General features: G+C 39.8%; 1 protein-coding gene across 1 annotated transcript in view; it reads right to left on the bottom strand.

Moving 5' to 3' along the window:
- The window catches only part of rspo4 (R-spondin 4), a 105,191-nt gene that overhangs the window by 65,366 nt on the left and 12,464 nt on the right, over positions 1 to 27,361 (bottom strand). The window contains exon 2 of the mRNA XM_034165957.1: positions 1,374 to 1,562. Coding sequence (XP_034021848.1) covers positions 1,374 to 1,562 — 189 coding nt within the window. The remainder of the gene's footprint in view (positions 1 to 1,373; positions 1,563 to 27,361) is intronic.

A 27,361-nucleotide genomic window follows, 5' to 3' on the forward strand; every position in this document is an offset into this window, starting at 1 on the left:
TGATGGATTTGAATCACGTGTGCTTGCATGAGCCAACCTTGAACCTTCGTGCGCATGCGTGAATTTTTTCATGCCTGTCGATTGCGTCATTTGCTTGTAAGCAGCCTTTGTGTGAGGATGGGTGTAGTCTCTGCATTTTTTCTTTGCAAGGAAATGGTAGAACAACTGGAGCAGCGCGACTGCATCAAATTTTGCCAGAAACTGGGCAACAGCCAGTTGGAAACCATTCGGATTATTCAGAGGGCTTTCGGTGACGATTCTCCCGGCATCACACAGATTAAGGAGCGGTACAACCAGTTTAAAGACGTCCGCACAATGGTGGAGAGCGAGCCACGCTCCGGGCGGCCATCAACATGCTGAAATGACCAGATCATTTCCAAAGTGAACGCTCTGGTGATGCGGGACCGTTGTGTGACTATCCGAGAAATTGCGGAAGAGGTGGACATCAGCACTTTTTCGGCACATTCCACTGTGACAGAAGATTTTGCCATGAAAAGAGTTGCAGCAAAATTCATGCCAATGGCTTTGGCACAAAGCTGATGGCGCAGCAAAAGCGCCACCGTGTTGAAGCCTCACAGGACATGTTGTGACATGCTCATCTCTTCCACCATTCGGAAGATTCAGATGGCTTTTGGTGGCTTTTCAGTTGTGTGACTATCCGAGAAATTGTGGAAAAGGTGGGCATGTCACAACATGTCCTGTGAGGCTTCAACACGAAGGCGCTTCTTCTGCGCCATCAGCTTCGTGCTGATGAATTTCGCCGCCACTCTTTTCATGGCAAAATCTTCTTTCACAGTGGAATGTGCCGAAAAAGTGCTGATGTCCACCTCTTCCACAATTTCTTGGATAGTCACACGATGGTCCCACATCACCACAGCGTTCACTTTTGAGTGACCCGGTCATTTCTGCATATTGATGGCCGCCCGGAGCGCGGCTCGCTCTCCACCATTGTGCGTCCATCTTTAAACTGGTTGTACTGCTCCTTAATCTGTGTGATGCCCAGAGGATTGTCACCGAAAGCCGTCTGAATAATCCGAATGGTTTTCACCTGGCTGTCGCCCAGTTTCTGGCAAAAATTGATGCAGTTGTGCTGCTCCAGTCATTCCGCCATTTCCTTGCAAAGAAAAAAACGACAGAGACTACACCCATCCTCACACAAAGGCTGCTTACAAGCAAATGACGCAACCGACAGGCATGAAAAAATTCACGCATGCGCACGAAGGTTCAAGGTTGGCTCATGCAAGCACACGTGATTCAAATCCATCAGGTATGTCTGACAGTACGTCATTACTTCAGTGTCAGTATTTAATTGAGAACAAATATTAATTATGCACTTATGGATTTGCTTGGATGAGATTTGTTTGCAGACATACTCATGCAGCGGTTGATGTCCTTCCCTCTTTGTCCAAAGTGTCCAGCAGGACACGCATGGAGACAAGTCCCATGGTGAGACATCCCGTCTCTCTGCAGATGCAGAAAGAGTCGCTCCGGGCAACGCACACAGCCGTTGTCAGGGGAACATTCCAGACAGCCTCGACAATCCTCTGATGTCCCTCTGTGAGCTGAGGGGATAGAAAAGAATGGATGAATGACCATGGTTCAATTCAGTTTATTTGCACAGTGCCAAGTCACTACATTAATCATCCCACAACGCTTCACACGAGTACAGTCTAACCTTATCCACCCCCTGAGCAAGCACACTGCCAATAGTGGTAAAGAAAAATTCACTCAGACTTTGTGATTACAGGAAGAAACCTCAAATAGACCAGACTCAGTGGGGTAGTCATCTGCTTCGGCCATACTACTACTACTACTAGCAAAATAACAAATGGATCAAAGCCCAACAAAGAATGGTCAACCATGCAGAGACAGAAATGTTGCTGCAAAGCAACCATACAAATGTAGAGTCAAGCAGCGACAATGAGCGATAGCTCAAATTAAAACATCCAAACAGTGAAGACCAGAGTCTCAGTAAAGTCAGGACTGGAAGTGGTGAATCTGTGATCCATGCCAGATCAGTCATTGAAGGAACATTATCCAGATTTCATCCATATGATGATCCATAAATCCTCAGCAGCATCTAGATTTCCACAATTCCCTTGTAGAACTCACATATCCCAGTCCTGGCTGGATATCGGAGATCAAATGGATGGACAGAAGGATCTATAAAGCTCCAAAATACAGCAACAGCGTACAGCACAGTAATGTCCACATGCTTATTTTATTCTTCATTTAGTTTATATAGGGCCAAATCACAACAAAGGTGCCAAAAGGCACTTCACACAAGTAAGGTCTAACCTTACCAGCCCCCAGAGCAAGCACACAGGTGACAGTGGTAAGGAAAAACTCCCTCTGATGATATTGAGGAAGAACCCTCCAGGAGACCAGACTCAAAGGGCTTAGTCCATTCTACCAAAAAGGCTTACAATACAGAACACAACATAACAATTGATGAGAGGCCATGCAGGCATCCAGTCCATCATCAGACTGGAGCTCTGACACTCTGACAGAGTGACCATCAGGTTCTTGGTTCTTGGTCAGGTTCTTGACACCCCCCAGTTGCTCAGTTTTGATGGGTGGCCAAACTCAGAAGAGTCCTGGTGGATCTGAACTTCTTCCATTTACAGATGATGGAGGCCACTGTAGATTAGGATTATACAAAGTTTTAGGATATGGCATAACTCATTTGTGTGTGAATGCCACATTCATTTTGGATGGCACTGACTTCCCTTTGTTTCATAAATAAGCAGTGTGGAGCCATTTGTGATTGGGCATTAGTGCAAATTTAGATGTTGGTGTTCAACGATGTTAACACCATGATGTCTGGACTTGTTTGGTAAATACTTGGCCCACTTGCTCAAATTTTGCAAATCTGTGGATTACAGTGAATTCCAGTGGCGGCCCCGAAGTGAAAGGCCGATATAAAGACATAAAACCGGACGGCCTTCAACAAAAATGTAAGTACAGTATGTTTAAGGTGTACGAGGAGGTGAGCAGCTGTCTACAGTCTGTAGTGGGTTTATTCGTCCAGCACCTCCTGTGCCAAATATTCATGTTTGCTTCAAGAGTTTGATATATTCACCATCAGAAAAAAAAAAAAAGCTACACGCATGGTTTCTGCCCGTAGATTTCAGTTCTTGATAGCATGACAGCAAGGCTTACACCGAAGCCAAAGTAAATCTCATATCATAAGAGGGAGCTGTCATGTCGGTACACCAGACTCACACAAACCAAGCAGGAATGCTTCCAATTCAACAGGGATAAGATGGTATATGGAAAGACGGGCTAGGTGGGCTGGAAAGATGGATGGAATAAAGGAAGGAGGGATGAAAACATAGGCTGGATCTCTTGAGGAGGTGAAGGGTGGGCTGTGAGAGTGCGTGAGTCTGAACAATCGCTACGTCTGAGCCTCACAACACACCCGTGGCCCACTGCTGGCATCTGTGTTGATTGTGTGTGTAGGTGCATGAGCACAGACTTCAAACAAGTCTGAAAAGAATTAAGCTTGAATGCACGTGTTGTTTTTCAGCGGCATGGCAGAGGTTGTTAAGAGGTCACAGTTACGTTTACACAAACCTACAGACTCTTTGAAATGTAAAATCCTTTTGTAAACTTCATGGATGTCAGTTTGCACACGTTTACATACAGATACCTGCTACAGAAGAGGTTGAATTATCCAGCAAATCTCAAAATAAAATGAGAAAATGGGCTGTTGGTGCTGAAGGGGAGACCTCCATCGGGCTCAGCGTGAAGACCCACAAACCCCCAGTTACAGTTCTCCTCTATTTAAAGTTCTTGCCAGCTTTATTGTCTTTGTTTTTCAACTCGTCCTTAGTGACTGGTCAAGTTAATGACTAATTAGTATTTCCACCATATTTCCAATAGAAGGTTTGAAACAAAACAAAAATTTGTTGCAAAAAAATATTGGCATTTCTGATTCGTACTCAGAAAGAGGTCTTCTAAAGATTCCTAATGAATTCTATCAGATTCCTATGGAGTACTTTGTTAGTAAGGTCATTCCAGTCTGGTGACAGTGAAGATGAGAAACACGGCGTCTGACTTTCATACTGTTACCAGGGAGGAGTAGGTGACCCTATTGATTGTTTCATTCATTCCAGCCTGGTAACTTGAAGAGGAGGGGAGATCAGTTTAATTGGTTAATCTGTTTCATCCTTATCGGTTTATTGCAGAGTGGAGAGAGAACATATTTATCATTTCAACTGAACGGGGTAGACTTATTTGTACCATTTCCCCTCTGCATGTACCTCTCCTTTGTCTTTACGAAAAGCTACATATGGATCTCATTCACAACCAGACCCATTCCTGTACTGTCAAGAAACTAAGTGGAGGAAAAAGAAGACTTACTCTGTGGGTTGGAGACCTGTCCACTGCTCACTTCATGTACACTTCATGTACTTTTTTCTGTCACCTGTGTGCTTGCTCTAGGGGTTGATACGTTTAGAGCTGACATTTGCCGTTCGGTATGCAAGGATTAAAGCTGCAAAAACAAAGTTGATGGGACAAATATTTTTTGAGAAATTAGCAATTTTATCTAACCAATAAACAATGGCTGCTGTGCTGCAATGCACCATGGGAGTTCAGGGTTTTGAGGTTTTAAATGTTGTTATTGTGGTTTATGTTGCTTTAACAGTGCTGTTAGTGTCATTGATTTATTATGTTTCTGTAGCTCAATTCATTTTATCAATTTAGATAAGTCTCATGTTGCAATTACCATGAGTGACTTAATTCTCATGTTGGTACCATGAGTGAAATGTTTAGTGGTTTTAATGTCAACAGCCACTGTGTTTGTTTGTCAGATTGAGTACATGCATTTGTGCAACTTTGATCAGGGACAAACAGAGCACAGCGGTCATTTGCTGTTTAGCATGTTTTTATTGTATTTTGGATCAAAGCTGAACGACACCAAAACGGAACACTGCTAGGACTAATAGTCTTGAAGAAGCTATGTATATTAGCTGACATTGCTAATTATATTTTTGACTCACATGCCTTTCCAGCAGGGGGCAGTAAATCATCTTTATATTAAAGTGTGACTATAAGTGCATATAATTGTAAATACGTTAAAAATACATTGATGACACAAGAAAGTGAAAACACTTATTTCCATTGTGTTCCATTTAAAAATCAAATGACAAAATAAAAATATTAATGATAACAATAGTGTGTATATGAAACAACAACAAACAATTGACAAATACATTAAGACAGTAGATTAACAATAAAAATTACATAATTAATACAAAATAAAAGGCCTGAGTTGCAGAGAATGCCTTTTAAGCAGTGACTTGCGATGGATGTATTGGTTCAGATGTTGTAAAATGTTGCTAGCATTGCAAAACACAATGCTAATTGGCATCACATAACACAAATGGGGTAACATTAGAACAAATTATCTATAATGTTACATAACATGATGCCAATAGGTGAACCTTATCATGAGCTGTCTGGGTCCAGAGGGGTTAATAATTTTTTAAAATAAATACACACTTGTGGTGGCCGAGGACCCGAGCATGGGGAGCACCTTAAAGCAGTGTCTCACGATGAATTTATTAGTTCGGGCATCTTGTAAAGTCGCTAGCGTCACATAACACAATGCTAATGGGTGTCACATAACATGATGCTAATGGGGTAATGATAGCATGAAAGATCTATAGCTTCACACAATACTAATGAGTGAACATTATCATGAGCTGTCTACTTCCAATGGGATTAATGTTTTTAAATAAATACATTGTGGTGGCTGAGGAGCTGAGCGCGGAGAGCGCCTTAAAGCAGCGACTCATGATGGATTTATTAGTTCAGCTGTCTTAAATGTTGCTACCATCACATAACACAATGTTATTGGAATTCACATAATGTAACGTTAGCATGAAAGATCTATGGCATCTCATAACACGATGCTAATGGGTGAACATTACCATGAGCTGTGGGCCTCCAGAGCGATTAATAATGTCCTTAAAAACATACTTAGATTTACAATTTTGGTTAGAAAAAAATCTTACTGTACATCTTCAGGTAATTTTATATTTTGCCTGCAAAAAATTACAATGTAACTTTATGAAGTATTTAAATTTTCACAGGACAGACTAACTAACTAACAGACTCTCACCTTCGAAAATTAAAGTAAAAATCGTACAGGATTAGTAGGACATTTGTACCACTATAAACAACACTACATAGAGTCATGATGAGTATTTTTTTCATTTAGCTGATTATAAACCTAATCAAAATAATAATTTTATTACTTATAAAGCAACAGGATGGCATGTTTTCATCAGCAGTACCCATAATGCAAAGCACAATGGCTGCCAAAGTTAGCAAGAGTGGAGAACTATGGTGAAGAAGATCTGTGAACTTCTTGTGTTGTAAGAAAGGTAAGATGTTTTTCTTCATATTTAGTTCAGGTAAAAGGTGGTGACGTGATATTTAAAGGGGATATTCACAAAAGTAAAGCTGTATGTTTGGAAAGCCAAGAAGCCAAGGTTAGCTAGGCTGTTAGCTAAGCTGGTAGCTTGGTTATTTGTAACTTCAAAGCAACATAAAGAATACGAGTATGAACAATGTATGGTCAGTTTGCCATATGTATCATGTGTATTAATACATTTAATGGACGAAATTGATCCATTTTAAGGTTGTAGCAGTGAGACTTCACATAAAAGTGAGTGAACTGCTTTTCCTGGACATTGAGCATTTTATTTATTTATTGGCAGTTGATGTCACACTTCCGTGAGTGTGCCATATTTGAGGCAGTACAGATTTTGCCCACAGTTTGCAAACTGAGGCAATGTTATAATTTTCTATTAGGTCCGCCAAGGACGTAATAAAATCACCTGCATTAATTTATCTGTCTGTCTGCCTGACTGTTAGCAGGATTGCGTCAAAACTACTGCATGGATTTTGACAAAATTTTCACCACAGATAAATATTAGGCCATGGAAGAACCCATTAAATTCTGGAGTTGATCCGGATCCGGATCCAGATTCTGGATTATTTCACTTTATATAGGCTTTGAAGGATTACTTTTAGCATGATTACATCAAAACTACAGTACACATTTTGACAAAATTTTCAACACAGATACATATTTTGCCATGGAAGACTCCATTAAATTTTGGAGGTCATCTGGATCTGGATCCAGATTCTAGATCAAGTTTCACTTTATATAGTCTTTGAAGGATTACGTCAAAACTACTTCACGGATTGTCACCAAATTTTCACCACAGATACATATTAGGCCATGGAAGGCACTGCTAAATACTGGAGGTGATCTGGATTCAGATCCAGGTTCTGGATCAAGATTTCACTTTATATATGCTTTGAAGGATTACGTCAAAATTACTCCACGGATTCTCACCAAATTTGAAACACAGATAGATATTAGGGCATGGAAGCCTCCACTGAATTTTGGAAGTGATCTAGATCTGGATCTGGATCCATATCTGGATTCTGGATCAAGATTCACTTTATATAGGCTTTGAAGGATTACGTCAAATCTACTTCACGGATTCTCACCACATTTTCACCACAGATAGATATTAGGCCCTGAAAGGCTCCATTAAATTTCGGAGGTGAACTGCATCCTAATCCAGATTATGGATCAAGATTTCACTTTATATATGCTTTGACGGATTACGTCAAAACTACATCACAGATCTTGATGAAATTTTAACACAGATACATATTAGGCCATGGACGAGTCCTTTAGATTCTGGAGGTGATCTGCATCCAGATTTGGATTCTGGATTAAGTTTCACTTTACAGTCTTTGAAGGATTACGTCAAAACTACTTCACAGATTCTCATCAAATTTGCACCGCAGATAGATAATTGGGCATGGGAGATTCCATTGAATTTTGGAGGTGATCTGGATTGGCAGATGTCAGAAATCTCTGATTGTTCTTGTTTTTATTTTTTAACTTTCAAATTTCTGGAAGGGTGCTATCCACTTCTGATGTTGTGTCTCAGCTGCCAAGAAACCATGCAAATGATTTTTATCTTATATGGATTTGGATTTGGATGTGATGACTTAGTTTTGTGAAATACACAAAAAGCTTGAAAATTTGAACAATAGTTCTACTCATGGACCACAGCTTTCCAGATTTCCAGGAGTCTTAAACAGTAGCAGAGTTCAACTTTTGGATCAGGTCCAAGTCATAAATAGTTCAGATTTGCAAACTGTGCGGGGCACAAACAGTGGAAATACACTGAATACTGACGATGTCCAGAATCAAGCCGTCTTCACATATGAAAAATCACATTTTTTGTTTACTTTCCTGTTTTCTGGCAACAAAATGGTTTTAGAAACAACATGCAGGAACAGGCATTAATTTTGCTGTTTTATGAAGACATTTATTTATATTTGTTTGAATTGACTACTAGTTGTATTTTATCTCTGGAGCCCAATGATTATCAAAGATCAAAGCATGGCTGCAAGATCTCAGTCTCCAGATGGATGTCTGTCAAAACTTTTTTTCTTCTTTCCCGTCATAGTCCATTTTACTGCCAGAATTTCGCACACATGGATTTTACTTGGGGCTTGGAAACCACCAAGGCATATTTGACAACACGTCAGTATTTTTTTTTAACGGAGTGGCTATATGCCCAACTGTTGGTTCAATAAAATAAATACGCGAGCATATACACCCTTTTTTTTTAAATAAAAAAAATAGCTTTACACAGTGGTGGGCACAGCTAACCAAAAAGTTAGCTTTGATAACTGCTAATCCGCTAATTGAAAAGTTAACTTTTCTAACAATAAACCGATAAACTGTTAACATTTTTTATCAGAAGCTACAGCTAACCGCTAACTTTTAGTATTGAGTAGATGACAGTGTTCCATGCATTCTGACCCATCTACTGGATGGCATTGTGACTAGGGCCTGCCCAAACATCACACGGCCGTTGAGCTAAACCACACTACAAACAGAATTATCAGTTTTACAAATGCCTTTTTTTACAAATGAAAAAAATGACATATGTTACAAATACACATTTAATTGTAAAAAACAACACATACATTACAGTGACTTGTGTGTTGGTTTTTACATATAATAAATCAACCAATCAGTGATGAGCGGAGGCTGATTTTCTCATGATGCCTTTTGGCATCTGTGTGTGTTAATGTTCAAACCTTCAGAATTAGTGCATTATTTTAAGTTTAAAACATATGTGTTATATTTTCACTTTGTAAAAATGACAGAGTTAACTTAATATCAAACGTCCAGAAATAGTTTGGTTTTTAAATCAAACTATAAGTCAAACCTGTTTTGCTGTGTATGCCTTTTGCCACACGTCAGGGGCTCTGTATGCTGTGAATGTAAATGACTGGGGTAGAGTTGAGCTCAGCTCCACACAGCTGCCTGACTGCTGCAGAATACGTAGCAGACAGGAACCAACATGTCTGATTTTAGGGTTTAAAAATGTTTTTGACAGTTACTAACTATGCCAGGAAAAAAATATGTTAGCGGACTAAGTTAGCAGACTACGTTAGCAGAAGCTAATTGGTCCGCTCACGGTTTTTGAAGTTAGCTGAAAAGCTAATGCGCTACCAAAATTTAGCTTCGCTAATTAGTGGATTAGTGGAACTGTGCCCACCTCTGGGTTTACACAATGATGCTAGTGGATACACACACACACACACACACACACACACACACACACACACACACACACACACACACACACACACACACACACACACACACACACACACACACACACACACACACACACACACACACACACACACTAATGTGCTTGGTGTGTGTGCACTAATATGCAGTGGTGTGCACAGTTCTGCTAATTATCAAAGCTAACGTTTTTGTTAGGGGATTAGCTTTTCAGATAACTTTGAAAACCATCAGTGGACTAATTAGCTTCCGATAAATTTAGTTCCGATAATTTTTAGACTGCTAATATATTTTTCAGGCATAGTGAGTAAAGCTTAACAGTTAAAAACATTTGTGAAGTCTCAAATCAAAGATTTTAGTGCCGCCTGCCTGTTACATGTTTTGTAGCAGACAGACAGCTATGAGTGGCCGACTACCGGGGGGGAGATCATTTCTCTTCACACCATACACACTCACTGGCATAACACACAAGTCATGCACAGGCAGACAGTTTTGACTTATGGTTAAAATTTTAAACAAACTAGTTCTGGACAAGTTATTGAAATTAATGTCACATCTGTTGTTTTACGAAGTGAAAATATCAGCTATATGTTTTAGTTTTAAAGTAATGCACTAATGTTGAAGGTTTTAGAGTTTAGACATGCATGCATTATGCATGCGTTATGCATTATGGGTAAATTAGTTTCCTGACATGAGTGGTTGGTTGGTCAGTATAACACACATGTAACCCGGACAAATGTATTGACAAAGTTCATGAGATTTGTTAGTTAAAGAGGGTTAAAAAGTTTGAACTGTTAAATATATTACATAAATATGGGTATTTCATTTATGTTTTAAAGGAATGAGAACTGTTAAAACTACCTGGGCATAGTTAAAAACAAGTAAAGTATAAAATGCTTTTGATGTATCTTATTTTTGTTTTATTGTGAAGAGTGAAAAGAAGTGCTGTGTCTGTATACCACCGCTGTCAGTCTGTTGTGGTAGTAGCTTGGCTTAAAAGCCGGGAGGGACATGCTTTTGATGTACCGCCAGAAACACTTTGAAATTAACGTGCGCCGCTGTTTGACTAATTAACTAAGTTTCCTGATCGTTAACTCGATGGTCGGTAATGGACACTTGTTAATGCTTTTTAGACTACCTGAGGACTTTTCATCTCGAAGTTTGTCCTGCAGTAAGGTGTCTGTTGTGAAAGTGTAGTGACACGGACCCACAACAGGGGGCTGTAATGAACGGACAATGGATTAAGCCAAGAAGTAACAATTTAATGTTGTGAATTGCACAGCGGAATTTAGAAAATTGTAGTTGAGGAGTACAACCAATCATACACAAGGTGACGTGTGGGCAGGCTCGAGGATAGAAGATGTCTGTCCAGAGAAGAGCCGGATCCCACACGGCTTCCACCGCCAACGGATCTGAAGAACACCGGAGCCGCCAAGTCCTGGGTCCCAGGTGGCCATCGTCTCCAGCTGTCAGACCTGGTACTGCTGGCAGAAACAGAAACAGTTAATGGTGGGTGTGTGGATACACACCCAGTAATCTCTCCGTACTCAGTTCCTCCGGGAGGGAGAACCCCCACCTCCAGAAACAGAAACACCCGTGCAGCTCCTGTCAGTCGCTTCTCTGGAAGGAGTGAGAGGCGAAGACGTCGCAAACCCACACTGTACGCCAATCCAGCAGAAGACTGAAGCACAGGACAAACGGCTGCACACAGAACAATATTCAGTCTCAGAAAATCACAGCAGAGAAGGCTACCTGAGTGGTAGCTGATTTCTCGGCGGGGAGGTGGAGTTGCAGTCGGCTTTTATGGTGATGTGGATGATGATAGTAGAATGAGTGACAGCTGGTGCTGTTGATGAGTGACAGCTGTCACTTGCTGTTGCTCCGACGCCCTCTCGTGCTTGAAGCCCGCACTTCAAGCAGGGCGCCCTCTGGTGGTGGTGGACCAGCAGTACTTCCTCTTCAGCGGCCCACACAACAGTGTCTGTGTTATTTTAACGTGGTTTAGCATATGGACATTTAGCATTTGCTGGCTAAGAGAATGCACTGGATGAGAGCTAGTTCAGCTAACTCAGCTGGCTACAGAGACTACCTGTTCATCATTCCGGCTTGGAGATGATGACTAGTCATTTGTGAAGTGCTAAAAGTGTGCCTTTGGAGGATATCTTTTCCTGGAGATCACTCACTGGAGCTTAAGCCTGAACCAGCAGACGGGTGGCAGCATCACCATCTTAGGACACGGTTTGTTTTCTTCCTCTTCACCTGAACTTGGACAAGAGTCCGTACCTGTTGAACTACTAAACCAGGTACCTGTTTATTTTGGTTTTGCTCCGAGAGTGAGGCAGCCATTAAGTTCTGGGCTTCACCGCTCCCAAGCATCACTCAAGTCTGCAACTATAAGGTTTTGATAACTAAATAAGCTGGCTGGTGTAAGTGTGTGTGGTTGGTGAGTGGGCCACTCACATAGAGTATATAGTGCAAAATTTGGGATTAGATGTGTTTTGTGAGCTCTGTATGTTTTCTGTTATATGTTCAGTAAATAAGTTCAAGCTTATTATGGTTTGGTCATTTTGGCAAAGTTTGAGAGTGTGTGTGGCTGTGATTTGACAACTGTGTGTTGAAGGGTGGGTGAATTAAGAGTAATATTGCACTTAAAGGGCACATGGGACTAAAGAGGCAGTAACTTAAATAAAGTAGTTAACCTTCATTAGTCTCTAATACTAAATATAAGAACTCTGGGAGCCCTTACCTAGTACCGTGGGTAAAGGTTGGCTACACACAACTTACTGAAACGTGTGGGTGGGTTTTACAAATAAATCCATCCATCCATCTTCCACCACTTAGTCCAATTAAGGGTCACGGGGGGCTGGAGCCTGCAGCCATAGGGCGCGAGGCGGGGTACACCCAGGACAGGACGCCAGTCTGTCGCAGGGCCACAAACAGACAAACAAACACAGACACACCCACACACAGACCTAAGGACAATTTTAAAGATTCCAATCCACCTAACCTGCATGTCTTTGGATGTGGGAGGAAACGGAGCACCCGGAGGAAACCCACGCAAGCACGGGGAGAACATGCAAACTCCACACAGAAAGGCCACGGGAATTGAACCCACGACCTTCTCGCTGTGAGGCAACAGTGCTAACCACTAAGCCACCGTGCTGCCCACAAATAAATCTGTATTTGTAAATAGCCTATGTCATTTTTTTCGTTTGTAAAAAAGGCAATTTGTAAACTTAAAATTCAGTTTGTTAAGTGGATTCAGCACTTTTAGTGAATGTGTGGCGGCAGATGCTGTTCATATTGCCATGAACACTGTCATCTACCAGTAGACTGTCTGCCGGTGCATGACTTGTGTGATACTGGTGAATCTGTATGGTGCAAAGAGAAATTATCTTTTTACCCCCCCCCCCCCCCCCCCCCCCCCCCCTTCCTTTCACTTTTCTCTTTCCTTTCTTTATGGTCACCAGGTCTCTTTTGTTTAAAGAAGGCTGATCTGAGACAGAAGTGCTGCCTCGTTGTTGTGTCAGAAGCTGCTACTGTACTGAATTCAATACTAAAAGCTATCGGTTTAGCTTTTATCTGTAACTTCAGCTAATTTTTTTAGGGGTTTATCGGTTTAGCTTTTATAAAAGTTAACTTTTCAGTTAGCAGATTAATGGTTATCGAAGCTACCTTTTTGGTTAGCTGCGCTCACCACTGCTAATATGCTAATACGCTATCCATGTGAGTGTGAACCAAACAAGCTAGCAGGTGGAAAAACATGGTGCCCGGTAATTGGGCAAAATACTGAAAAAATACAGAAGAACAAAGGAGTAAAACTGGGATTACCAACTGGACAGAACATGTGGCAGGAGCTGATACAAAACTTTATTTAGTCCAACAACTACTTGATTCACATGCACAGCATACAAAGAAGGCTTTACATTCATATCTATATATTGCCATTTTGTTGAGTCATATCATAAAATGTTGCATCACAACTTTTGGGACACTTTGCCGTCTCACAGGCAGTTCCAGTTTTAAAGAGTTCAGCCTGTAAGCTGTTGTCAAGCCTCAGTGGTTATTGACAGGGGTGTAGCACCAAATTCTGGGCCCTAGGTACTAGCCATATTGAAGACACCCCCCCCCCCCGTTATGTTCTTTTTTATTAATGCAAACACAAAAGTTTCTAATGCGTAGTCAAACCAGGTCTAAATCATGTATACCTTAGCTCACACCTGGGAGTCAGAACCATTTTTAAAGCTGGGGGAGCAATATAATAATATAAATGGTGCAATTTGGTCCCTCAGATCCCCGACTCAATATAGCTAGCTTTCAAGCTCACCTCTCTTTTCAAATAATTTGGTTAGCAGCTGCTTTCCCTCATTTAGTTTTCTTTCCCTGTCCTTTTTTCTCTTCTTTTTTGAAATCTGGACTTTGATTTTTTAGGAAAGACATATTTTATTTCAGCCTAAACACTAGGGCTGCAACTAACGATTATTTTACTAATCAGTTCATCGGTCGATTATTTTTTAGATTAATCGTTTTGTTTTTTGTTTTTTTTTTTACTTACATGTGAGTTTTGCCATTATTTCTTTAAGTGAGTTATTATTAAAAGGCCTTTGTCACATCGTTTGACCTTGTAACAAAGTTTAATTTAATTTAATTTAATTAGCTTATAATGCGCCAAATCACAGCAAAAGCCGTCTCAAGGCGCCTTACATAAAACAAGTCAACATAAAATTGAATAAATAATTAAAAATGAATAAAAAATTCAAATACATAAATAAAAACAGAAGTAAAAGAATAAAACAAATAAAAATAAAAACTATTCATAAGAAAGAGAATAAAAATAGGTTTTGAGTCTTGACCTAAAAATGTCCACAGACTCAGACTGCCTCACGGTCGCAGGAAGACTGTTCCACAGGGTAGGTGCACGATACGAAAAGGCTCTTTGACCTGCTCGTCAAAAACATACTCGGAGTAGTGTTTTGTTTTATTTTGCACATACATACATCACTGACATACCACAAAGAGATTTCCATCAGGTTTAGATGCCTACAGCAACTATCTCAACCACTGACAACATATTACAGCAAGAGTCCACGAAAGTATTTTAAAGGCCTGACGAAAGTGTAATATGTTATATTTAATGAGATATTTTCATGAAAAAAGACACAAATGTACAGTTTAAACAAATTGTCATTAAACTTAATAAAACAGGGATGAAGTGGAGGTGTTCACTAGGTGTTCACAAGAAACAGTTATTTCTATATTTATTTATGTTCATTGTTAGTTTAATCTTTTCTGTTTTGTTTTATCACATTCTTTTTGTCCGTTTCTCTAAAACTTTATTGTGGCATTATTAGTTATAATTACTATTATTGTTGTTGTTTTTATTATTATTATTGATATATAAATAAAATAAATGAATAAAATATTACACTTTGTAATACATTTGACTCTTTTACGACAACAAACGCTGAGCCATGAAATATTATACAGAAAACAAATGTGCTGACAGCTGCAACAGCTTAATGCTAACTTCAGCATTGAAAAAGCCATAGACACGCTAACACGTTAGCATCAGTCCCGTTTTTAAGTCATAAAATACATAGTAGAGAAGCTTGAATCTTCGACTGGACTGGGTTGCTTGACGTGAGGACGTTTCGCTTCAAATCACAGATGCTTCCTCAGCTAAAATTCTTGCTCTGCTAGTCTGACTTCTGTTTTGACTCTTGTAGAGAAGAATAAACCTCTTCTCTACAAGAGTCAAGACAGAAGTCAGACTAGCAGAGCAAGAATTTTAGCTGAGGAAACTTCTGTGATTTGAAGCGAAACGTCCTCATGTCAAGCAACCCAGTCCAGTCGAAGATTCAAGCTTCTCTACTATGGAAACCACCTGGACAACTGAGAGCCTACACCAGACCTGGGCAAACTGCGGCCCGGGGGCCACATGCGGCCCTTTGCATGTCTCTGTCCGGCCCTCATGAGGTCTGTGATTATTATTACATATATTAAAAATGTCAAGCTTGTGTGTTGCAAATCATTAGAGAGGTTTATTTAGGTATATTTAAATATTTACATATTATTATTACAATAATAAAAATTACCTATAAAAGCTATTAAATAGGTAATTTTTTGTAAAATTTGTAATGGGAGACAGTCGTGTTATCGATGGTGTGGCCCTTGGGCATAATTCAGGTTCCCTATGTGGCCCCTTGTAAAAATTAACTGCCCACCCCTGGCCTACACAGAAACATTTTAAAATACATCTATCAATTGTTTCAAAAAACCATAACAGATCAGATTAACATAAAAAGGTAAATGTTACTCACAGACATATGCTCTTTGGGGTTTTAGTGGGGAAAAATTAAGATTAAGCGAAATAAACAAAGCACCAGATCGAAGCACTGCTTCGATCTGCGAATCACTGCTTCGATCTGTGAACCACTGCTTCGATCTGCGAATCACTGCTTCGATTGGTTCAAGGTTCAAAGCAAAGCCGCGCTGCAGAAACGGTTGATTTATATGGAAGAAACGAAACATTTGCGGTAAAACAAAGACAACTAATTGATGACTAAATTAGTTGACAACTATTTTAATAATCGATTCAATCGATTAATTGTTTCAGCACTACTAAATACCTCCTCTTTCTGTGAGATCCTGTTTGGGATATGTGTGTGTGTGTGTGTGTGTGTGTGTGTGTGTGTGGGTGGGGGGGGGGGGTGTCACCTGTGAGCCTGGACTAAACCATTGTACAACTGTGCAGGGGTGGAAGGGCCCTCAGAGATCTTTCAATATTATTGTTAGAGCAGAATTATGTTTTGCAACATTTATACATTCATCCTAATTATATTCTTTTACAACATGAATTGTATGGACATTAATAACATGCAACACAAAAATATATTTAATGCCAGTTTTTTGTGGGCCCCCCATGCTCTGGGCCCTGGGTACATAGTACCCTTTACCCCCCCCCCCCAGTCCGACGCCTCTGGTTATTGAGGTCTGTAGCGATTGTGCAGTGAAATATGGAGGCAAAGCAACTTCTTGATGAGGATTTAACCACATGAAATCTGGCTTCGGACTTTGTTGTTGTGTTAAAATGAACCGTTTTTACTATTACTAGACAAATATGGTCCTCTTTTTAAAACAAGATTTTTTTATTTATTTATCCAGAAGGAAATTATTTTGCCAGAGTACTGAAACAGTAAACAATGAACAATGTTTTTTTTATACAATAAGTACAAGATATTTATTAAAAATGACTGGAAGACATTTGCACAAGATGTTCGACAACATTGCACATAACTCTAACTGAATAACTGTTCATTATGTATTCATCCTGCAGAAGGGGGAGGAATTATACAGTCTGGGGTAGGAAAGACCTCCTGTGGCATTCTGTGGTGCACTTTGGTGGTCTCAGTCTATGGCTGAAGCTACTCTGACAGAACATCAGTGTGGCATGCACGGGGTGGGAGGTGTTGTCCAGGATGCTGAGCAGTTTCCTCAACATCCTCCTCTCTGACACTTCTACCACAGACTCCAGCTCAACCCCCTTATTAATGAAGTCTTGGTCATCAGTGACTTGCAGGCCAAGGGGATGTTCACCTAACTGTAGTAGATAGTTGATTAGCATTTTATTCTTCACTTTATGTAAAGATGTATTTGAATTCTTCAGGGTTTTCTCAGCAGTTTGATGAATGTCAGCGTTCATGTGATTTATGTTTTTTCAGTCACCAATGTGATTATTTTAAAAGGTTCTCCTATGCCTCAGTGGTTGGGGTAGAATGTTTTAGGTAGTTCTAAGCCATGCTCGCATTCCACCTCACATGAAACTGAACCATGTTTTCAAGTGATCCTTTCAGCACAACTGAGTTAAAAGTGTCAGAATTATTGTCAGTTGAAAAACTGACAAGAGAAAAGAAGCAGTCCGGGTGTCACGGCAGATTTGCCAGAATAACTCAGGGACCATTCTATGGTCCTAAATAGTCCTCTACACATATGCCATCGATCTGCAGGCTTAGGCGACTTTCAAAGGAGCAGCAGGTTGAGTTAGCGTAAAACGGTGACCTTTGACCTTGCACTGGTTTTTTAACAAGCACCAGGTGTGACAAGCTCCAGTTGGGTTTTATGGAAGTATGTTCACAGTTAAAGAGGTTTTCTGCCCTAAAACTGAATCCACAGAAAACAGTGATGTGAAAGCATGGATTTGACAGACTAAACCATTTAATATTTGGAGGGTTTCACGTGGTATGATGGCAGATTGTGGAGGAATCTTAGCAACACTGAGCCAAGAAATTGATATTTTGAGCTTGAGTCATCTGTCATGTGTAACCAGGTCTGATTAGATGTGATCATATTCTTTTAAAGCCTTTCATTACTGCAGAGGCTCTGGTTTAGTTTTTGATGGGTTTCTTGGCATTACTCAAAAATGAATGATCAGATATGCATGCACGACTATGATGGCTCTGAAATATATACTACAACAATGTTGGCCAAATTTGAATAAGTGGGGAAAAGAGCAAGAATAATTTATTCATTTACCTTTAGCATTGCGAGATATGATGTTTATGAACTATGCATTGTGTTTCATGCAGGATGAGATTGGAAATTTCCAGAAATTAAAGCAGACCATATTGGAATTATGACATTGGCCAAGACTTCCATGACTGTGCACAACCTTAATTCCAAATATGGAAGTAGGCATGTGCAATATCAGAAGTTGGATCATATTAGAAGTATGCAAAGCCATTGCATGAATGTGGAAGTAGCTGCATGCAGTATCACAGGATTTTGCATAAAAAAAAAAAACTTGCAAGAAACAACAAAAAAAAAATGGCTCAAACTGTTGTGCTGCACATCACATCATATCTGGTTTTAATCATTTCAGGTTTGAGGCAGAATAGCAACAGACCAAAGCAGCAAAACCAAAACAGCAACGCCTGTTACCAAACAGCTACAGACTACTAGAAAAAGACTAAATAGAACAAAACTACTGTAAAAAATATTGTATATATAAATATGTATGTTTGTTGACATTTGACAATATTTGAAAAACATTTAAATCACATCACAGTACAGACTGAGGAGTGCTGCTGTTTTGACCTGTGCCCTGGGTCACAGGAACACTTTCAACAAGTCCTGAATGTGCTTCTCTCATGCTGAAATCACACCAGCGTCAACACAGCTTAGCTGCACTTTGGTGTAAACGGAGACGTTATCCTCCCCAAACCATTAGGGAAAGTGATTAATATTGGTTATTTTTTATGATTTCCAAAAGTGTGTTGCACCATTCTGGAAGTGGTGGCCAGTTTCAAGAGTGCAGAAAATTCAGAATTTGTCCACATTCTTATACTGCACGGAATGCATACATTACAAAACATTATGCATAAGGAGCAAAGTGGTGTGATGCTTGTCTGTATCTTTATTCTGTTGGTGAGCTGCATTTTGGGATTGCAGGCAGGGAAATTTTTAAATTCTTACATAACATATTCACCTAGAAAGACTGTTATGCGGGGGGGAAGGGGGGGGGGTAATGGAGTAGGTCAAAATGTCAGCACAGGAGAAAAATCATTGTTGGGCTTTTTCCAATTGATCTTATATGACCCTTAACACAGGGAAAATTAAATGGATTTTATTAAAAAAAAAGTGCAAACTGCTAACAAAGGCTACAGTGCATCTGGAAAATATTCACAGTGCTTTACTTTTTCACATTTTCTTATGTTACAGCCTTATTCCCAAGTTGAGTAAATTCATTTTTCTCCCTCAAAATTCTACTCACAACACACCATAATGACAACATGAAAAAAGATTTTTTTTTTTAAATGAATTAAAAAGAATAAAACAAAGAAATCACATGTACATAAGTATTCAAGCCCTGTGCTCAATACTTTGTTGATGCACCTTTGGCAGCCACAAGCTTGGTGCACCTATCTTTGGGCAGTTTTGTCCATTCCTCTTTGCAGCACTTCTCAAGCTCCATCAGGTTGGATGTGGAGCGTATGTGCACAGCCATTTTCAGATCTCTCCAGAGATGTTTGATCGGATTCAGGTCTGGGCTCTGGCTGGGCCACTCAAGGACATTCACAGAGTTGTCCTGAAGCCACTCCTTTGATATCTTGGCTGTGTGCTTAGGGTCATTGTCCCGCTGAAAGATGAACCGTCGCCCCAGTCTAAGGTCAAGAGTGCTCTGGAGCAGGTTTTCACCCTGGATGTCTCTGTACATTGCTGCATTCATCTTTCCCTCAATCCTGACTAGTCTCCCAGTTCCTACTGCTGAAAAACATCCCCACAGCATGATGCCGCCACCACCATGCTTGACTGTAGGGATGGTGCCTGATTTCCTCCAAACATGATGCCTGGCATTCACACCAAAGAGTTAAATTTTTGTCTCAAAAGACCAGAGAATTTTGTTTCTCATGGTCTGCTAAGTCACCTCCCTGACTAAGGCCCTTATCCCCTGATTGCTCAGTTTAGACGGGCGGCCAGCTCTAGGAAGAGTGCTGGTGGATCTGAACTTCTTCCATTTACAGATGATGAAAGCCACTGTGCTCATTGGGACCTTCAAAGCAGCAAATTGTTTTGTGTACTCTTGCCCAGATTTGTGCCTCGTGACAATCTTGTCTCGGAGGTCTACAGACAATTCTTTTGACTTCATGCTTGATTTGTGCTCTGACATGCACTGTCAACTGTGGGACCTTATGAAGACAGGTGTGTGTCTTTCCAAATCATGTCCAATCAACTGAATTTACCCCAGGTGGACTCCAGTTAAGCTGTAGAAACATCTCAAGGATGAACAGCTGAAACAGGATGTACCTGAGCTCAATTTTGAGTTTCATGGCAAAGGCTGTCGCTTACATGTGATTTCTTAGGTTTTTTTTTATTTTAATAAATTTGCAAAAATCTAAAAAAAAAAAAAAATCACGTTGTTATTATGGTGTAGAAGTTTTAAGAAAAAAAAATCATCCATTTTGGAATAAGGCTGTAACATAAAAAAATATATATATATAAAAAGTGAAGCACTGCTTTTGGGAACACCTAGTCAGTTTTTTAAGTTGAGTCCTTTTTATGTTTGATTTAATGAGACACCGAGTCTACTGCGATGCAACTGAAGCTTGTTGAGTAACACATTAATATTTCTGTACGTTCAGCTTGTTCTGGAATTTTCAACTTCCAGAGCAGTGGAAGGTGACCATTAAAGGGCGATAAAGCTGCGGAACCCGGGAGAGATCACTTAAAGTGATAGTTTTTTCTGGCCATGATCATTTGTGTGCACGTTTTCCTTTAATTGAGCCCACGAATGAATAAAACGTGCTCTCAAATTAATAAAACATTCGCACGTTTTCCTGGCCGTGATAATTCGTGTGCACGTTTTAATGGCCGTGATAATTCGTGCGGACGTTTTCCTTTAATTAGGCCTCGAATTAATAAAACGTGCGCACGTTTTCTTTTGAGACCTCGAATTAATAAAACGAGCGCACGTTTTCCTTTCGTTCAAAATGAACTCCATAATATGACCTAAATTGTCATCCTCATGACGGGGAGACGCTTCGCCCTCAGCATCCTTTTTAATGTGCTTAAACTCCAGATGATGTCATGCTGGGTAGCTGGAGTTCTCTGTATGTACTTGTGCGCCCAAACTATGATGATACACCCTGACCAGATCCATTTCTAATGAGGAAATGTATTACACTGTCTGCTGGTTTGTTGACTAATAGCCAACATTTATGTGTCAAGACAATATTGAGTGCACGTTTTACAAATTGTGGCCATGTTTAAGTAGACCGTGCCTTTGTTTTACTCAAATGATGCTTAAAACGTGCGCACGTTCTCTCCACATGCAAAACATTTTGTGATGACACTTCCAGGGCTCCGTAATAAATCAGTACCATCCTCAAAAACAAAAGAAAAAAAAAGGATGTGCAACAATTTCAAAATAAAATTTAATAACAATATAGATTACTTTTTGTTGCTCTCGGTCTGCTTGCGGTCGTCGCCACAGCAGATCCATTACAGATGCATAAGTTGATTTTGCGCAGGTTTAAGGCTTGAACACATAGCCTCAAAACGGAAACCTTTCTGTGTGGCGTAAAGCACACCATATACATTTCTCAACATTGTCACTGTTTGTGTCTTTGAATATAGCTAACTCTGTGAATTTAATAGAAATAAGATTTTCAATAAATACAGATTTCTTTTAAAGATTTTCCATAGGAAAATCCATTAGATTTTATAAAAAAATGGCACATATGATCTCAAGATGATGATTAATTTAAAAAGTGAAAAAAAAGGTATGTTGTCATGCTTGTTTTCAAGATACAGCGTGCCACCTACTGAACAGGGGTAATACATTTGTGAAATTCAAAAGAAAAAGGAAAAAAAACACTCTAAAGTCACGTTCCTGCCTCAAAACAAGCATGGCAACATTCCAATTATTCCCCAGTTTTCCATTTGTTGTCTTTGTCTGATCATGAATGCATGTTTAAACTTAAAATCTAATGGATTTTTCTTTTGTTCTGGAAAGTTCTTACATAAGAGAAGATTATATTTCCTTCCAAACTTGGGCTGAGCAGCATAAATGCAGTTAGTGTAGTTCAGGGGTGCCCAAGTTGGATTCAGGTGTGTTGGAGCAGGGAGACAACTAAGAGTGTCAGGGTAGATCTCAAGGACCGAACTTGGGCACCCCTGTTGTAATTATTTATTGAATTAGTTCTAATTTGAAGCAAAGAAATGCAATGGTGATGTCACACCTACAGTGTCACGGATGGCTGCATTGGACTGGTGATGACTTCATGGATTTTTTTTCTCTCTATTATTGTCAAATGCAGTGCCACCTCCAGCCAGCAGGTGGCAGTGGCTTGATAAACTAGGCTTCCTCTGCTGATCTGACCAAAATGGCAGCTCCAGCCACATGGAAAAAGGTGACTTAACGGTGGATTAAAATGTGACTATCTGTGAGGAAAAATCATTTTCAACATGACCGAGCTGCTGCATAATTTAGCCCAAAGTCGACAAAGGGACTCACGGTGCAGATCAAAACATAATTAAAGTGCTGCAAACACCGTATGTGATTCCATCACAGTGATTGTGAGGCACAGTGCTCAGAAAACTCTTGATTTTTTTTTTTTTTGGAGTGAATGACTACGACCCTACAATCACATTAGCTACAAGTGACCGAAGCAAAACGATGACTTGACATCCATTTTCAATCGGCGCCAGCGTTTTGCAGAGGTAAGAGGCAATGGCTGCGCTGCCGCCAGCTAGGCGGGGCCAAAACAGACCAGAAGTCTATTTTATGCAAATGTTGAGCCATGTGACATGGTGACTACTAGTCTGAGTGAAGGCAGCAGGACAGACATCAGCGGGTCGTACACTCAGACAAAATCACCCAATAGGGTTGCCACCTTTCAGAAATGAAAATAAAGGATGCCCACCACAGCTCCTCGGGGTCACAACCACCACCCATGGAGTGGTATATTTAATTTTCAAAAAACCATTTAGTCATACTGAAAGCTTTAAATGCTTTATTAACACAAAACTGTTGATAAATTGTGCAGTCACTGAAGTGTGTAATAAGTGTGCATAGATATTAATTAAATTCAAACAGACCAATTTTAATCTTTAAAGTGAAGACATTTTTATTTTAAGAGGAAATAAAAGTAAAAAATATTGGTTTGCCAATACTCCTGTCAAGCCAGGGTTCAACTCTTCCCATTCATGTCTGTACATTTGTATACGTTTTTACTTTTACAGGACCAGAAAGGTGAGCACATGGAGATGCAGATGTGAAAGTCTGCACTAATCGTGCACAAAAGCAGCTTCGAAAGCATAGTTTTTAAATCAGGTTCTTGAAATGTGAAAAAGAGCCGTAATATTGTTTATGGTGCCGAAGAGATGTGCGAGACTGCAGCTTCTGCTTCAATGCTTGATACGAGACATATGTTTTCATATCTCAAAAACGTGATGTGACTGGCAAAAACTAAGATTTGGATTCAGCACCCACAAATGACTCAAAATCCGTTGAAGAACTCCATGCAAGAAAAAATCATGTTGACCAGTGTAATTAACAGATAACAATAAATTAATTTCATGCTTGACAAGCTGCACCAAACTGTACACCTGCTCCACATATTTACCAATCTGGACCTCATATTGTTAACTTATTATTATTTCACCTATTGAGTTTAATGTGACAGCTGCCTGTCCCATCTGCAAGCACCCTATTATTTTTTATTTTATTTTAATGATTTTTATGCTGATTCTTCAAATGGATCCTCAGAACATTGGGACTTGTGGCCCCCTAGTATTCTGTTTTTTGATGACTGATCTGAAGTACACATTTGTTATTTGTATGGATTTCATGCTGTGTATTTTAGATCCATGTGAAATAAATTATCAGCTTGCAAAAAAAAAAAACATGCTGAAAACATGCAGTTTAGAAATCTCATGTGCAAAAAGTGCAGAAATCACAACTTTTGCACACAAAGCAAAAATTTGCATACAATTTTTTATTTTTTTTTTGTGCCAGCATTATAAAGTCGTGTACGTACTCTTCTCTTTTATAAATTTCAGTGTTCATGGAAGTGTGAGTGCTTGCACAAGGCGATGCTCCACTCCCAGTGTTTTCCATGAATGGAAGTGAACACACCCTTATAGAGTCATTTGCATGTGCAGCGTGTCCATGTGTCACTCAAAAGATGGACCTCTTCTGTCACACTGCAGTGAATAAGACAGAAATTGAAAAAAGTGGAAAGGAAGTACAATGATACTGAATGTAAAATAGAGAGACCGCAGAGAGGTGGAGAAATGTAGATATATTACAGGGCAGATATATGTAGAATATCACAACTATCAAAAAACACTTCATTTGTGTCTAAGACATATGAAGTGTCCTTTTCTTACACACTGAATCCATTCCAATCACAATTACATTGATTTTAAAATAGAAAAAAAGAAACTGGCATAATTGTCTAAATTTATTCTTAATATTAATATATTAAAAGTGAAGTGACCACTGTGTACGTGCATGCCTGTGTGTAACTTCGATCATGGACAACCTGTGGAGAGCTGGCATTTGCTGTTTGGTATACTTATGTATTTTGGGTCAAGGATAAACCCTGCAAAAATGGAAAGTTGATAGGACTAATATTCTTGGCGAAATTAGGGATATTAGGCAACAACAGTGAACAATGGACGTTGATATCACCATTAATCTGTCCCTGGTAACAAGAAAGCTCTGAACAAAGGAAATATCTCAACCTTGCCAGTTGTAAAACATGATATCAACTCAGTATGGCAAATAATTAATCCAATTATTAATTGGATGTTGTCATTTTAATTTCCTGCACTTTGAGCTAAAATTATTATAGAAACTTTGCATACTTTATTACCACCCTTGAAAAATGTCAGCTACCTATTTTATAAATACTACACAGCAAAATCACCAGTGTAAAACTAACACTGTCAGTGTAGATATGCGCAGTGAAGGAAGGGCAGACCGATTTTTAGGGGGGGGGGGGGGTATTCACTTGGCGACACTGGGCTGGGTCTGCTTGTTGATTTGTCACAAGTTTTTCGCTGGATGCCTTTCCTGATGCAACTCGACATTACATGGAGAAATGGGCAGGGGTGGGGTTTGAACCGAGATCCTTCTGCACTGAGAACCAAGTGCACTAACCGCTTGATCACCACCCCTGCTGAATTAGTAAGCATACAGTTCATAATTATGTCGAGTTAGAAACAGACATCAAAACCTACAAAAGACACCTGGCGTCAACCTCATCAACAAGCACGTGGCTCTGCGCCTGCTGTTACAAGGCAGGAACCAAATCCTTTCCCTCCTGCAATTTTATATTAAAATGGGGCCATTTTTTCGCTAATCAAACTTAATTAGGAAATATTGTATCTCATTAAAGACAGGAGTGCAGTGATGCCAAAACAATTCCAAGACAATGGTAAGGACAAATAATTGTCTAATTATTCTATTAATTGTAAGGTTTTATGCTGGTTGTCATGCTAAGCTTGTTGAGGTTTGTTATATCCATAAGTGATTGTAATATCTAAAATATAACACAGTGCTAAAATACCCTCAGCCATTTGAGCATTGTCTTCTTTATAATTTACAGTTATTTAATTGGTATCCCAGTGCAAAGTATTATATATTATTTACATAATTATTGAGATCCTACAAAAACAGCACTTTCAGTTTTAGAAGTGTTTATTTCTCGATAGCTTTTACATAATATATGACAAAGGTGTTATATTTAGCTAAAAATGAAGCGAAGTTAGCAGCTAGCGACACCAGGAAGTGACATCACTATGCTAACATCCGTGAGATCATACCCTAAAAATAGCAACAGAATGTGACTTTTTAACAAGTCAAGGTTAGCCATCTTTGAACTTGTCAAGGTCTGTGTCCCAAGACTGGTCCCTTTGAATTTGAAAACTCTGACAGTAATAGGACTGGAGTTATGCTGAGCACAAAAGGATGGACGGACAGAGGCAAAGTCTTCGCAGTACCCAATGGCCACATTTGATGGCCTCGGGTAATGAATAAACAACATGACACCGTGAGTGAATGGTTGGATTCATTTTTGTATTTTTTGTGCTCACACACAAGCACCTCGATCTTCATTTCACAAAAGTTGATTGACTGTTATTCCAGTGAGGAATACAAGTAACAAACGGATGTTTTATTACAACATGAGGTTAACTGAGGCAGTTTCTGAATCTAAATGACCATGAATGTGCACGAGCGCGGTGGTTTAGAACATGTGGGCTTGATCAACAGCTGACACTTCCTGATGTGTGTCTATGACCGGTGTGTGCATGTTGGATAAATATGGAGGGTTTTTTTGTACTTACTAAATTTTGTGCATGGGACAGTATTTTGAACCTTTTTTTGGTCCCTGGACTGTACTTGACTCCAGCAGTGGATACTTTCGGGTGCAAGGCATGCTGTAGGATCTTCTGTTTATCAGTGGTAACAAGTGAGTTTGGGGTTTTTGCCTGTTTTCTCAGCTCATACTGACACAATATTAAATTGGTTCCACATTTCTCCTTAAGAGACTTTCCCGCAGTTCTGAATGTGACCGTATCCAGCGTTGAAATTGTTCTTTCTGGCTGAACAATTGATTTGTCTCAGCTCGGCCTCCTCCATGGCCACATGGACGGGGAAAAAGGTGAGCCGCCGTGCGCTAATGGACACAATGTTGCCTTCTGCGGGTTGGCGTTCCTGCTGTGAAAAGCTTCAAACTGTTTCAGCTGCTTTAACGGCTAAATGAACCGAGTCCAGATGTGGTAAAGAACTCGGGGGGGGGGGGGGGGGTGAGTGTTACCTTAGATGGAGAGCAGGAGGTGAGGAGTGGATGAAGGACAGGAAAAAAGAGGACAAGGAATGTAATGAGGAAAGTGTAAATCTAACTGGAGTGGTGTGATGCATTTTTACATCGGGTCAAGCTGTCCAGCCCTAAAACTAAGATTTGACCCACCAAACTCAACAGCTGTTACTTGCCATTCTGCCCTCAAAAGAATCACTTTACTGTTTGTGTCATGCAACTCTTCTTTAAGAATCACTTTTCAGTTGTTCACCAAAGATTTGGCAGGAGTGTGCCTTTGGTCTTGCTTTCATTTTGGCTCATCCATGATCCGATTCACTTTTTGACTTTAAGTCAACACTATGAGTTCTTATAGTACAAGAGGGTTAAAGTGGGGAAGTCTGGTTCC

This window comes from Thalassophryne amazonica, chromosome 3, assembly GCF_902500255.1.
Source record: "Thalassophryne amazonica chromosome 3, fThaAma1.1, whole genome shotgun sequence".
NCBI classification, from domain to species: domain Eukaryota; kingdom Metazoa; phylum Chordata; class Actinopteri; order Batrachoidiformes; family Batrachoididae; genus Thalassophryne; species Thalassophryne amazonica.